The 13,699-nt window shown below is 49.0% G+C and overlaps 1 protein-coding gene across 1 annotated transcript in view; it reads right to left on the bottom strand.

The window, feature by feature from the left end:
* Window positions 1–439: 439 nt before the first annotated feature.
* MSN (moesin) overlaps window positions 440–13,699 on the bottom strand; it is a 69,773-nt gene continuing 56,513 nt past the window's right edge. Inside the window, exons 8-13 of the mRNA XM_081963997.1 lie at window positions 13,100–13,263; window positions 11,302–11,432; window positions 11,049–11,209; window positions 7,066–7,158; window positions 5,573–5,806; window positions 440–3,360 (exon numbers count right to left, since the gene is read on the bottom strand). Coding sequence (XP_081820123.1) covers window positions 3,196–3,360; window positions 5,573–5,806; window positions 7,066–7,158; window positions 11,049–11,209; window positions 11,302–11,432; window positions 13,100–13,263 — 948 coding nt within the window. The 3' untranslated portion in view covers window positions 440–3,195. The remainder of the gene's footprint in view (window positions 3,361–5,572; window positions 5,807–7,065; window positions 7,159–11,048; window positions 11,210–11,301; window positions 11,433–13,099; window positions 13,264–13,699) is intronic.

The raw sequence follows: 13,699 nt of genomic DNA, 5'->3' as shown, positions 1-13,699 counted from the left end.
TTCCCCCAGGTGTGGGGAGGGAATGGAGATTTTGCAGTATCCTTCCCCCAGGAGTGGGGAGGGAATGGGGATGTTGCAGTATCCTTCCCCTGGAGTGGGGTGGGAATGGAGATTTTGCAGTATCCTTCCCCTTGAGTGGGGAGGAAATGAAGATTTTGCAGTATCCTTCCCCCAGGAGTAGGGAGGAAATGGAGATTTTGCAGTATCCTTCCCCCAGGTGTGGGGAGGGAATGGAGATTTTGCAGTATCCTTCTCCCAGGAGTGGGGAGGGAATGGGGATTTTGCAGTATCCTTCCCCTGCCACGGCCACAGAACCGGTAGTAAAAAAAAATTAATTTCATCACTGCCCCAGCGGCTGCATTCCATCCTCCGGCAGGGGCAGAGGCCAGATGGGACATCCCAGGTAAGAAAAGATGAGGCTGGAGGAAGCCGCAGCAGCTGCCTTGTCTAAACTTTATTGGCACTGATACAAAGAGAGGGGGGGGAATCAAGTCAAACACCTTGGACAGTAGCAAGTGCTGGGGGGTCTCCGCTTCCCCCCACAGGCCGCCTTGCAGACCCTCCCCTGAGAAGGCTGGTGCTTCGACATTACATGTAAAAAGGATGGTCAAAAATAAAGAAGACGACATAATTTACAGCAAAAATTCCGTAACACAAATATAAAGCCAGACAAAAAAAAAAAGATGATTAATTGGGCAAACTCCCTCCCCCAGAGGCATATCACATACCCAGTTGTAGCAGTAAACAGACGGAGGGAGCGGAGAGGGAGAAAAAAAGCTTCTGTCTTTTCTAACCCAATAATTAAAAAAAAATCTAAAACTCTCATTGTAATACTGAATGCAACTTACATTAATTTCTGCAAAATATCATCTCTTTACAACACAGTATACATTTTCTAGGAAGGGAGAACAGAATTGCTTCCCCCTCAACACTTCTGAGATTAATATTTTCTAATCATGCATAGCTAGAAAAGAGCATGAAATCAATACCATTGTCACTGGAGTACATAATACTGGTTAAAAACAGGGAAGAGCTGAACCAACTACTGAGGAGGAGGAGGAGGAGGGGGTTAAGTCACGGCCTCCCCTCCCGGCGGGCGGCTGCCTGTCCTGGAATCGACTGGATGCCCGGCAGCCCCACAGCGCCTGGGGCGAGGCAGAAACTACCTGGGAGGCATTTTTGCAGGGACAAAGAAAGGAAATCCAAACAAGCCCCTGGCAAGCTGAGGCCGAGTTTACAGGAGGGCCCGGAAAACAAAAGTCAGCACCACAAGTTTTAATGCTGACTCAGAGGAACGGAAATCACCTCAATGAGTAATTTTTAGGAAATGGTTCAAAGCCATGGCATTGTGTATTTCATGGGGGAGGGGGGGGGAGAATATGGTTGTCTCCACCCTCTCATCCATCCCTTCCCAAAGGCACGTGGAATCGGGAGAAGGAAGGGGAGGAAGAGAGGAGGAGGAGGGGGAAATTCTGCTGGGTATTTCTTTGGAAACGTTGGGCTGCTTACACCGAGGCCCCTCTGGCTGCAAGGCGCAGGTCGGCCAGCACCGCCTCAAGGCCCAGGGGGCTTCGGGTGGGGCTTTGGGACAATTGACAATTGTGGGGCAGCTCCATCTCACCACCCTTCGTGGACTTGATTTTGGCCAGTCTTGCACCCAGTACAATTTGCTTTTGGAGTTGTGGTGCTGTTTCAGAATAATACTTTCTGGATAAATGCAAGCTGGGATCGGTGTGTGTGTGCGGGCGCGCATGTGAGCATTTGTACCTGTGCATGTGTGCATGTGTGTGTTTGTGTGCAGGAGGAAGGCAGAAAAAGGCCAAAAGTGTAGGAAAAGACTTGAAGGGTGCTAAGCCAAGGGGGCTTTGGGGGATGATGGGTGGGAGCTATCCTGCAGAGGAAGCCATTTATCTGTTTGGGAGAGGAGGCAGAAGACCCCAGACTCATCTCTGGCCCTTCCACATCCATGGGAAGAGTCCCAGGACAATTAAAAAAGGGAAGCTCCTTTCAAAGAGCCAAGCGGCTCAACCACTTCAATGAGACCCTTCAATAGTCCAGTGAAGCCAACCACCTGCCTTTGTCTCGAGCCAAAGACCTGCAGGCGCCCAGAGGGACGGGATCTGGCAACGGGAGCCCTTCCAAGGCAAAAGAAAGCAGCAGAAGCGTCACTTTTCCAAAACCAAACCTCACCTTCCTAACAGTAGAACGGCTGGCAACATGGGAGATTCACACACAAAATGCATCTTTGTGTAAATGCATTTTTTGGTTTTGCATTGCTGGAACTAAGAAGACTTTTGCAAAACTTTACACAACTAAGAGGAGGGAAAGGGAGTGTCGTTAAGGCACCCTCAGGCATGTCCATGGGCACAGGCACATGGGAGGCACACCTTAAAAGGCTGAGCGGTGTAGTTTTGCAGCCGCACCACTTGAGGTTTCCGGCTAACCCAAAAACCTCTCTCTGAAATGTTTTGACAAGGTTGGCAAAATGAATGACGACCGCTCCCTGGCCAAACTTTTTTTTTCCTTTTGGGAAGACAAGGGTTCTGTAGTAAATCTACTCGGAAGAAGAGAAGGAGCATCCAATTTTGTTCAACAGTCTCAGTAAGGAGCACTTGGAGAACATAAGGAGACCCGAGGGACTGGCTTAGTCTGCTCAGAGGTTTGATCTTTGGCGCCAAGAGGGGAAGAAGGCACATTCTAGCCATCGCCCTTGGGTGCTTCCTTCCCTTCTCCACAATGTTCTCTTCCCAAACAGGGCATCTACCTGGAGGACCAAAAGCCCTGGCAGGGACTTCAGCAGAAATTAGGACACAGCAAGGCCATGCCCCTCTAGAACCCGGCAAAGGCGCTTAGGAGGGGGAAGCGGTCCATGGTTAGGCAGCGGTTCCACCGGCAGCCCAGCGGTGCCGGTGGCAGCAGCACTAATATTTTTCTTCTAAGCAATCAAAAGCATTGGGATACGTAAGCTCATCAGCCCTGCTACACAGGGGAAGGCGGCTGGAAAACTGCAATAATAATAAGGCACAACTGACTTTTGCTTTTTCTTCCTTTTTGCTTTTTTTTGGTCCTATTTTGAACACCAGCCCAGGAGGCCGATCTATTCACTCTCCTGTAGTGGATGGTTCCAGCATCGCAAATTTGCATGGGGGGAGGGGGAGGGCAGAAGGGGGGAAGGTACAGCAGAGGCAGGAATGACTACATGGACTCAAATTCGTCGATGCGCTGCTTGGTGTTGCCCTGACGGATCTGGCGGAGTGTCTTGTACTTGTCACGGCCCTGCCGCATGTTCTCTGCGTGGATCATGTCGTTAGTTGTCTTCTTGGTGTCGTCCCGCGCATTGGCCAACTCAGAGGTGAGAGCCTGCAGGGCAGGGAGGGGGAAGGGAGAATAGAATATATCTTGATTATGGTCATAAACCAGCAATAGACATCACTTTTTACAATATATTAAAAACAAAAACTAGTGCAGACATTAATAGTGGATAGTAACATCCCTGTTAAGAAAAAAACATGTTCTCAAACTGTCACTCCCCAGTTTACGTGGGTGAAAAGCTGATAGCTATGTGAGTAAATATAATGGTCCAAAAATTGTTAGAGATATCTCTAAAAAGTTGGTACAAATTGACAGCCATAATTCTGTAACCATTTGTTGTTGTTGTGGATATTGCAGCAACAGAATTTTGCATGGTAGACGGGTTTGAGTCCTGGAGGAGAAAGCTTACATAAAAATTGTCTGCCCTGTCTGGCAATCTCTCTAGTAAGGGGAGAATATATACTGACCTACAAACCAGGGGTGAAATTCAGCAGGTTCTGATCAGTTCTGGAGAACTGGTAGCGGAAATTTTGAGTAGTTCGGAGAACCAGAAAATACCAACTCTGGCTGGCCCTGCCCCCATCTATTCTCTGCCTCCAGAGTCCCAGCTGATCGGGAGGAAATGGGGATTTTGCAGTATCCTTTCCATGCCACGCCCACCAAGCCATGCCATTCCCACCAAGCCACGCACACAGAACTGGTAGTAAAAAAAATTTGAATTCCATCACTGGTACCATCACTCAGGTAGGCAGCACACTCCCTGTTTGGGGGCCTCCGGTTATCCATCACCCCAGACAGAAATGGGCATGTTGGTGTGGACACTGAGTGCCAACGTCCAGGGATCCCAGGCTGAAAGTGCCTGGAGGTCGGAGCAGAGATCCCACAAGGCTGCCTGCCACCCAAGCAGATTCCTGGATCACTTCCTCCTGCCCACAAGATCAAGGATAATGAGAAGATGCCCCGGGAGTGAGACCCTTCACCCAGGGCTACAGGCAGTGGGTGCTGTCAAGACAGTGGGCTGGGCAGCAGCCTTACGGCCTAGACGGGGTGGGGAAATTCACCTCCGGCTGCTTCTTTGCCCCCAAGAGCTACACCTGCTCCAAGGCCATGTTGGTGAAATTCAGCCGCCCATAGAATGGCAATAAGCACAGCACTTAAGACCTATCTACCACCCCACAGCGCTTCACAGCCCTCTCTGAGCAGTTTACAGAGTCAGCATATGGCCTCCAACAGTCTGGGTCCTCATTTTGCTGACCTCAGAGGGACGGGAGGCTGAGTCAACCTCAAGCCACTCAAGATCGAACTAGAGACTATGTGCAGAGTTTGCCTGCAATACTGCATTCTAACCACTGTGCCAACAGGGCTCAAGAAGCTTTTCCCTTCTCTTTTCAGAAAAATACCCTAAACCACGATTTGGCTTTTTTCTTTTCTTTTTTCTTTTTTCTTTTTCAAAAAGTCTAAAAATTCCAAGCAGCCTATTTTGATGATGTCACATGAAATTGCCGTGCTTCTTGGGGATCCCAAGCCAGAATATATTTTTTCCTCCTGTTCTTTGAAAAAAAAAAAAAGACCCAACTGCAAAAACGTTTGCCTGTCCCTGCCCTACATTCATGGGGGAAACAATTGTGTAGCCACCATCTCCAAAGATCCCGAAGCTATCCATCTTTTGTCCCATCCAAGGGCCTTTGGCTTTCTCCTTAATCTAGTGCAGTGATGGCGAACCTTTTCGGCACTGAGTGCCGAAACTGGAACATGCGTGCGCGCTGGACGGGCGAAACCTGACGACCAGCTGGCTGGTGCGCACATAATTGTTTTCTGGCTGTTTTTGGACTATTTTCAGGTATTTTGGCTGTTTTTCAGGGAGGCTTCCAGGTGTTTTGTAGGCCTGAAAAACAGCCTGAAAATGGCCCCAAAACAGCCCTCAAAACACAGCTGGAAAGAGACTCCAAAACAGCCTAGAAAATGGTTGTTTGGGGGGCCATTTTCAGGCCGTGAAGACCAGCTGGCCGGCGCGCCTGAAGAACAACTGACAAAAGCATGCATGCCGACAGAGAGGGCTCTGTGGGCCACCTCTGGCACGTGTGCCATAGGTTTGCCATCACGGGTTTAGTGCTTCTCCACCGTGGCCACTGGAAGGTGTCTTGACTCCAAACTCCCAGCATTCCCCAGCCAGCAATGTCAAGACATCTTCAAGCTGCCAAGGTGGAGACGTGGCCCCCTAGTCCATCAGCTTCACCGGGCGGAGTGAGGCCCAGCTCACCTTCAGGTGCTTCTGAACTCGCACATTCTTCTCTGCCTCGGTGGTGCGCTGCTCCTCGCTGCGGTCCTTGGTGGAGGCGTGCGCTCTCAGTTCCGCGCTGGCCTCCGCAGCATTCTCGTCCTGCTCGTCATCATGCTCGTTCTCCGACTGCATGGGCTCAGACACGTGCGGAGTGCAGGTGACGGACTTCAGCTCCTCCTTGGTCCTCTCCAGGTCCTCTTGAACCAACTGGGCCTGAAAAAGAGAGAGAGCACACAGCTGAAAGCACCCCGAGAAACCCGCTTAGGTCAAGAGAGCGGAAACTAGATTGGCGAGACGATCCAGCCATTTGACTGGAGCAGCGGGAGAGAAACACCTCCCTCCGTGACGTCAGAAAATGTGACTTTTGCAAGAACTACCCTGTTTCCCCCAAAATAAGACCTCCCCGGATAATAAGCCCAATCGGGCTTTTGAGCCCTCCTCGAAAATATTGCAACACAGCAGCAGTCATGAGGCAACCACGCTCGCCGCCTCCTGCACCTCAAAAAGAATAAGACCTCCCCGAAAATAAGGCCGAGTGCTTATTTCGGGGGGAGGGGTCAAAAGAAAATAAGACCCTGTCTTATTTTGGAGGGGAAATACAGGAAGAGCAAAAGCAGGGCAAGGAGGAGTCTGCATGCAAAGTTTTAAAGGCAACAAAAATGTATCGGCTTCACATCTCCAGATATATTTTGCTCTTGCATAATAATCTTGGAAAGCTCTTTTGACTGGCAAGAAAGCTTCAGAACAAGTCAAGTCACACAAGTAGCCCTCTGTGCAGAAAAGTTACTCTGGGTGCCTTTACAAAAGAGAGAAAGTCAATGGGAGGAGAGAAGTGGGGGCTCCATGAAGATGTTTGGAATTCTGTCACCAGCCAAAATATTAAGGAACCCCAACGGCCCATTTTACACCCTTTGCTATGGTGCCCCTGGAAAAGGCTTAGGAGCTGTTATAAACTTGGCCCGGGGTCAAAGGGTTTTCATTGTTTATGTTCTCACCCACCAAGAGCCAAATTTCTCTGCCTGATTTCAGGTTATTACAAACTGTAAAAAAATGGCTGCTAAATATAAAAACTACAGTTACTACTCCATGTGAATAAACAAGCTAAGTTCCCCAGGGCCCACATGGGCCTTAGTGAGACTTCCAGAGCCCTTGTGCTCCTCGGCCCAGAAGGACGAGTGAATCTCCTAGCGAATGAGTCAAAGCAGCATGCAGGGAGGAGAAAGAGCAGAGCCCAGAGAACAAGAAGTCATGTCCATATGTATTTATATGCACAAACTGCCAGCATCAGCGTAGGTTGGCTGGACACCCTTTAAAAACAGGCTTGGCTTTCCCACTTCTCTGGAACAAAAACGGGCATTCTTCGAAAGTTATTCCAATTCCCCAGCCCTCTCTGAAGAACGGGGAGGAAAGAATACAACACTCTCCCTTCACCAGTCCCAGCGGAGGAGCGGAGGAGAGCAGGGGGCACTCACTTTCTGCTGCCACAGCATGGCCTCGCTCTCCTTCTTCTGTTGCGCAGATTCCAGCTGCGAGATCCGGGTGGTGAGCTCCAACATCTCGGTGGTCTGCAAGGAGAATAAGAGCAGCCCAGTCAAAACTCTGTGTAGCTTAGAAAGCCCGGTGACCTCAGGGCCAAAGCCCTGAGGTCACCAGCTGCGTCTGGAAGGGCCCTTTTGGGGGGGCTTCTCCACCATCAGGAGTTCTGGGCCATAATTCAGGGACTAGTGAAAGTCCCCCACCCCTATTTTCCACCGATCTGTCCACTCCCATTTTAATATCATCCAGATTAGCTGCTAAATCATAGCTGCTAGGGGGGAAAAGACGATTTCCTGCATCTCCCTTCATTTCTTTTCCTTGCTCCTGCTTCCAAGGTTCCTTCTGTATTTGCTCAGCTGCAAAGGCCTAACCTCCAAACAGACCTGCCTTATAAGTCTACGAGAGGGCCAAAGTGGAGAGGAAGGGGGGGAGTGGGAGAGACCGGGGTGGGTGGGTGGGGTGTCTTAGCATGGCATTGTCCAAATATGTGGGGGGTGGGAATTGGTAGGATTTGGGGAGTTCCCTTCCCCATGTTTCTGGAGACAGCATCCCCACCGGAGGAATTTGTAACTGACTGACCAACCACAATTAACACAAAGTCCTCCATGGAGCTGCATCGGCATGGAGGGAAGTGTATAGTCGGGCATCTCAAGGTTCCATCTTAGGTCCAGGACTCTTCAATGTCTTTATAAATGATTTAGATGAGGGGATAGAAGGGAACTCACCAAATTTGCAGATGACACAAGCTAGGTGGAATAGCCAACACTTTAGAACAGGGCTGTCAAACTCGATTTTATTAAGGCTGCATCAGGATTGTGTTTGATCTTGGTGTGTGTGTGTGGGGGGGGTGGGCGTGACCAGGGTGGGTGTGGCCAGCATGATGTCACTTGTGGCGGGAGGGGCACTTGTGGCGGCCCAAATGCTCTGCCAGCAAAAACAGGCCCCTGAGCTTTGTTTTCAGCTGGGACAGACTCCTGCAACTCTTTTCCAGCAAAAATGGAGCTGGGGGGGGGTGTGCACGTGCGGTTCTCGCAAGCTCCGTTTTCGGCTGGGATGGCCTCCTGCAACCCTCTGCCAGCAAAAACGGAACCCGGGAGGGACGAACACAGGCTTCATGAGCTGTTTCCACTGGCAGAGACACCCTGGGCCGGTCCTTCGCTATTTCCAGGGTGGCCCCACAGGCTAGATTTAAGCATCCCGTGGGCCAGATCCAGCCCCCGGGCCTTGAGTTTGACACCCCTTCTTTAGAAGATAGGCTGAAGATCCAGAAGGATCTTGACAGACCTGAATGCTGGGCCTCAACAAAATGAAATTCAGTGGTGAGAAAGGTAAGGTTTTACACTTAGACAAGGAAAAAGAAATGCATGAATAGAGAATAGGTGATACCTGGCTCAACAGCTATAACCGTGAGAGGGATCTGGGAGTTCTGGTGGACAATCATGTATGAGCCAAAAGTGTGCTACAGCTCCCAAAAAGGCCAATGCAGTCCTGAGCTGCACCAATGGAAGGATAGCATCCAGATCCCATGTCGTAGTATTACTTTATAGCACACTGATGAGGCCACGGTCGGAATACGGAATCCAGTTTTGCTCTTCGTGATTTAAAAAAGAAATTGAGACTCTAGAACAGGGGTGTCCAAACTTGGGAACTTTAAGACTTGTGGACTTCAACTCCCAGAATTCTGCAGCCAGCTGGCTGGGGAATTCTGGGAGTTGAATCCACAAGTCTTAAAGTTCCCAAGTTTGGACACCCCTGCTCTAGAAAGAGTCCAGAGAAGAGCAACACAGATGATTAGGGGATTGGAGGACAAAATATATGATGAATGCTTGTGGGAATTGGGAACGTTTAACAAAGAGAAGGATTAAGACATGACAGCCTTAAGTCTTGCAGTATTTGAGAATCTGTCACAGAGAAGAAGGGTCCACCTATTCTCCAAAGCATCTGAGGGCAGGACAAGAAGTAAGAGTGGAAGAACGGTTGCAGGAACTGAGTATGTCTAGCTTAATGAAAAGAAGGACTAGGGGAGACATGATAGCAGTCTTCCAATATCTCAGGGGTTGCCACAAAGAAGAGGGAGTCAAACCTGAGTGTAGAACAAGAAGCAATGGGTGGAAACTCATCAAGGAGAGAAGCAACTTAGAACTGAGGAGAAACTTCCTGACAGTTAGAACAATTAATCAGTGGAACAACTTGCCTCCAGAAGTTGTGAATGCCCCAACACTGAAAGTCTTTAAGAAGATGTTGGATAGCCATTTGTCTGAAGTGGTGTAGGGTTTCCTGCCTAGGCAGGGGGTTGGACTAGAAGACCTCCAAGGTCCCTTCCAACTCTGCTATTGTATTGTATCATTAAGAGAGGTCAAACCTAGAATTAAGGAGACATTTCCTGTTAATGGGAACAATTACCATATTATTCGGACCATAAGACACACCTAGGTTTAGAGAAGGAAAACAAGAAAAAAATAGTTTTTGCCCTCCCCGGCATCCAGAAGCACTCTGCAGACCCTCCGTATGTCCCGTTTTCAGCCTCCCCAATGCTGGGGAGGGCAAAAACATTTTTGGCCTGCAGTGGGCTTCTGGATGCCAGGGAGGGCCAAAAACGGGATGCATAGAAGGTTTGGGAGGCCAAAAATGAATCTGTTTTTAGCCTGCAGAGTGGTTCTGGATGCCAGAGGGAAGAGAGGGAAGCGCAGAGGGTTTGGGAGGCCTTATTCACTCTATAAGGTGCAGACATTTCCACCCACTTTTTTGGGGGGCGGAGTGCGTCTTATCATCCAAAAACTACGGTAATCAGTAGGACAGCTTGCCTCCAGATGTTGTGGGTACTCTATCACTGGGGGTTTTCAAGAAGAAGTAAGAATCATTTAGGGTCTCCTGCCTGAGCAGGGGTTGGTTTAGAAGACCTCCAAGGTACCGTCCAACTCTGTTGTTCTGTTATTGCTATTCTGTTAATCAGCTGCAGCCTTTTGGTAGGAGGTGATGGAGTCCAACTCAGGAGGCCTGAGCTGATCCAGACCAAAAAGGGGCCTCCTGCACTTTCTGTGACTCACAGCACGGAGCTGCTTTTGGGGGAGGGAAGTGTCTTTGCATGCCCCCCACCAGTAAGTGCATCTTCTGTTGGCTTGCGCATCTTTGGAAAGCATGTCAGGGGCTACCCTTTGAAAGTTGGCTGGGCTCCTGGATGAAGCAGTGTTTAAAATTAAATTCAGTGAAATAAATGAACGGCAGTGTCATTAAGGTAAAGGTAAAGGCTCCCTTCGCAAATATGTGCTAGTCATTTCTGACTCTAGGGGGCAGTGATCATCTCCGTTTCAAAGCTGAAGAGCCGGCGCTGTCCGAAGACATCTCCGTGGTCATGTGGCCAGTATGATTAAACGCCAAAGGTGCACGGAACGCTGTTCCCTTCCCACCAAAGGTGGTCCCTATTTTTCTAGTTTCATTTTGCAGGCTTTTGAACCACTAGGTTGACAGAAGCTGGGATAAGTAATGGGAGCTCACTCCGTTTTGCAACGCTAGGGAGTCGAACTGCCGACCTTTCTGATCGACAAGCTCAGTGCCTTAGCCACTGAGCCACCGCCTCCCTGGCAGTGTCATTAATGCATGTTAAAATGGACAGGAGGAATCATTTCCCCTCTGTCTGATGCAGAGAGTTCTACTACAAGGGCAACATTTTGAGAGGTGTTTGGGGGATGCTTTCCAGGACTTGCACCACCTCGTACTGCACACCTCTGCTCTCGTCCACCGGGCCCGTCCTCCTCCCTGTCCTGTGAAGCACAGCAGCGTCTCCCCTTCGGCCACTTTGGCTGCAGAGCTGATCTTTCCATTGTCCACCCCCAAAGGCCGGCCCACTCTGTCAAAGAGGCTTCCCTGGCTCGGAAGCCATGCCAGATTCCTGGGGCTGAGCTCTCCCCAGACAACCTACCAGCTGCTCCTGGTTCTTCTTCTGATCATTGGAGGCTTTCAACAAGGCTTCCTTGGCTTCTTCGGCTTCCTGCCGCTCCTTGGCCAGCTTCTCTGCCTCCTCCTGAGCTCGCTTCCTTTCCTGCTCCAGCTCCAGCGCCCTTCGCGTTTGCTCCTCCAGCTCTGGAGAAAGAGGCTGAGGCGTCACCCCTTCTGCCACCCCCACCCCAGTGCTCCTCTCCCGGGCCCATCCTGAGGCCAGCCCCCCTGCCCACCTAGCTGAGCTTTCTTTGTTTGCTCCTCAATTTGCCGGAGCTTCTCCATAAGCTCTTCTTTCTCCCGTTCAATCTTTTCCTTCTCCTTCTCGGCCATCTCCCTCTTCTTCTTCTCGTTCTCCAGCAAAGCCCTGAGAGGAAAAGAAACATGGAGCAATTTCATACCTCCTTTATATTTCTGCAACCCAACAAGACAGACGCAGACTTCAGAGGAGAATCAGAACTGCAGAAAAAACAATTGCTACCAATCTGCCTTCCATTGAGGACCTGCACACTGCACGAGTCAAAAAGAGGGCTGTGAAAATATCTACAGACCCCTCGCATCCTGGACATAAATTATTTCAACTCCTACCCTCAAAATGATGCTATAGAGCACTGCACACCAAGACAACTAGACACAAGAACAGTTTTTTTCCGAACGCCATCACTCTGCTAAACAAATAATTCCCTCGCCACTGTCAAACTATTCACTATGGCTGCATTACTATTACTATTAATCTTCTCTTCATTCCTATCTCCCATCTCCTCCCACTTATGACTATAGGACAGCAACTTTGTTGCTTGTATCCTTACAATTTATAAGGATATTTATTGTTTCCTGATTGCTTATTTGTACCCTGTAACTATCATTAAGTGTTGTACCTTAGGATTTTTGATGAATGCATCTTGTCTTTTTATGTCCACTGAAATCATCTGCACCAAAGACAAATTCCTTGTGTGTCCAATCTCACTTGGCCAATATAGAATTGAATTGAATTGAATTCTATTCTATTCTATTCTATTCTATTCTATTCTATTCCATTCCATTCCATCCCATTCTATATAAAAATGGGCTGCTAAGCCTCTCTAAGGGCTTTCAGTGTGCAATTTCTACTTAGTCAAAGTTGAAAATGGTCTTAGAGGTCATCTAGTCCAACTTCTTGCTCGATATAGGATTCCCCTAGCATACGTCTGACGGATGACCTCACTTCCACCAATTTCTGTCTGATGACCTCTAATGACTTAAACAAACTGAAAAGGAAGACTTGGCAAACTCGTCTCATCCAGATCTTTTAATCCAATCGCATAATCTGCATATCTCAGATTAAAATATGGCTTGGAAAACTGCTCTCTGCTAGGGATTGTACACTTTCAATTCAAAATCCACCGTGTTTCTCTGGGTGGCCTCACCAGGTATCCCACATTTTTAAAAGCTGAAGGAACCTGCTCTTTAATCTTTAATTAATTCTTCAATCCCCTGGCAGAATCAGGAAGACCCTTCCTGCTAATGGAGGGGGGGGTCAGGGGTTCCCCTGTCTTTGTTGAGTCCCTTTAAACACCGGTCCCCACCCTCTGGGACCTCCGAGAGGAGGAGCCAAGAAGGACTTTATCACTTGGCTTCCCTAAAATGCAGGAATGTGCTTTTGTGCAGGATTATTCCAACATACAATGGAGCGCAGGCTGCCTTTACACTAAGATTTTGTTCAAACCCACCTCAAAGAGCCTTTGACTCCCCCCTCCCACTTTATGAAATGAGAGTTCTTGAAACCTCCCCCCCCCCCTGAAAAAGCCCCCTGGAACATCCTCCTCCTCGTGTGCCTTGGTTGTTTTATCCTCATTTGGATCCTGCATTCAAAGAGTCAGCCGCCACTCTCCTTGCCGCAACATGTCTACGTGTCCCTTGGGAGTCCTCTGATCACAACCCAGTTGCAGGATTTTGCCCCCCAAGAAGGCTCTGCACCCCAATCCACATCCTGCTGTGAGAATCCCTGGCTGGAGAGGCCCAGCCAGAGGGCCTCTCTGTGCTCAGTCAACTCACCTCTCCATCTGCTTCTGATGCTTCTCCTCTCGGGCCTGAGCCTTCATCTGCTGGACCTCGATGGTGTCCGGCTTACGCCTGCGCATGTAAAGCTCATGGTTCCCCATGCACAGAGCCAGAATGCGCTTGTTAATCCTTAGCCGGGGAGCATAGAAGACAAAATCCTTGGCAAAGGAGAAAGAACAAAGTTAGCCTTGAACGCAGCTTCCCTCGGCCCTCTTTTTTCTCCAGACGTAACGACACAACTTGGTTACATGGGCTGTAATTTTTAGGATGATTAAGCATATCTTCAAACAAGCATTTCCTTTTGCAAGCACCTACCAATACATACTATTAAAATTCTTGTATCTACTTTCAATTGGACGGAAAGAAGTGTGTGTCCTAAGACAACAATTTTTATAGCAAGGTATCTCAAATGGGCAGAGGTGGCATTTGCCGGTTCTCCGAACTACTCAAAATTTCCTCTACCGGTTCTCCAGAACCTGTCAGAACCTGCTGAATGTCACCCCTGGCTGGGTCCAAAGTCTTTGATTTCATTTGATCTGAACTTTCCACTTCTTTTTAATTAATCTCTGAATAAATTAATACACGAAAACAGTT

This window comes from Natrix helvetica, assembly GCF_964273705.1.
Source record: "Natrix helvetica genome assembly, chromosome: 11".
NCBI classification, from domain to species: Eukaryota; Metazoa; Chordata; class Lepidosauria; order Squamata; family Natricidae; genus Natrix; species Natrix helvetica.
Note: the sequence above shows the minus strand (reverse complement) of the source record. Positions and strands in the feature narration are given on the sequence as shown.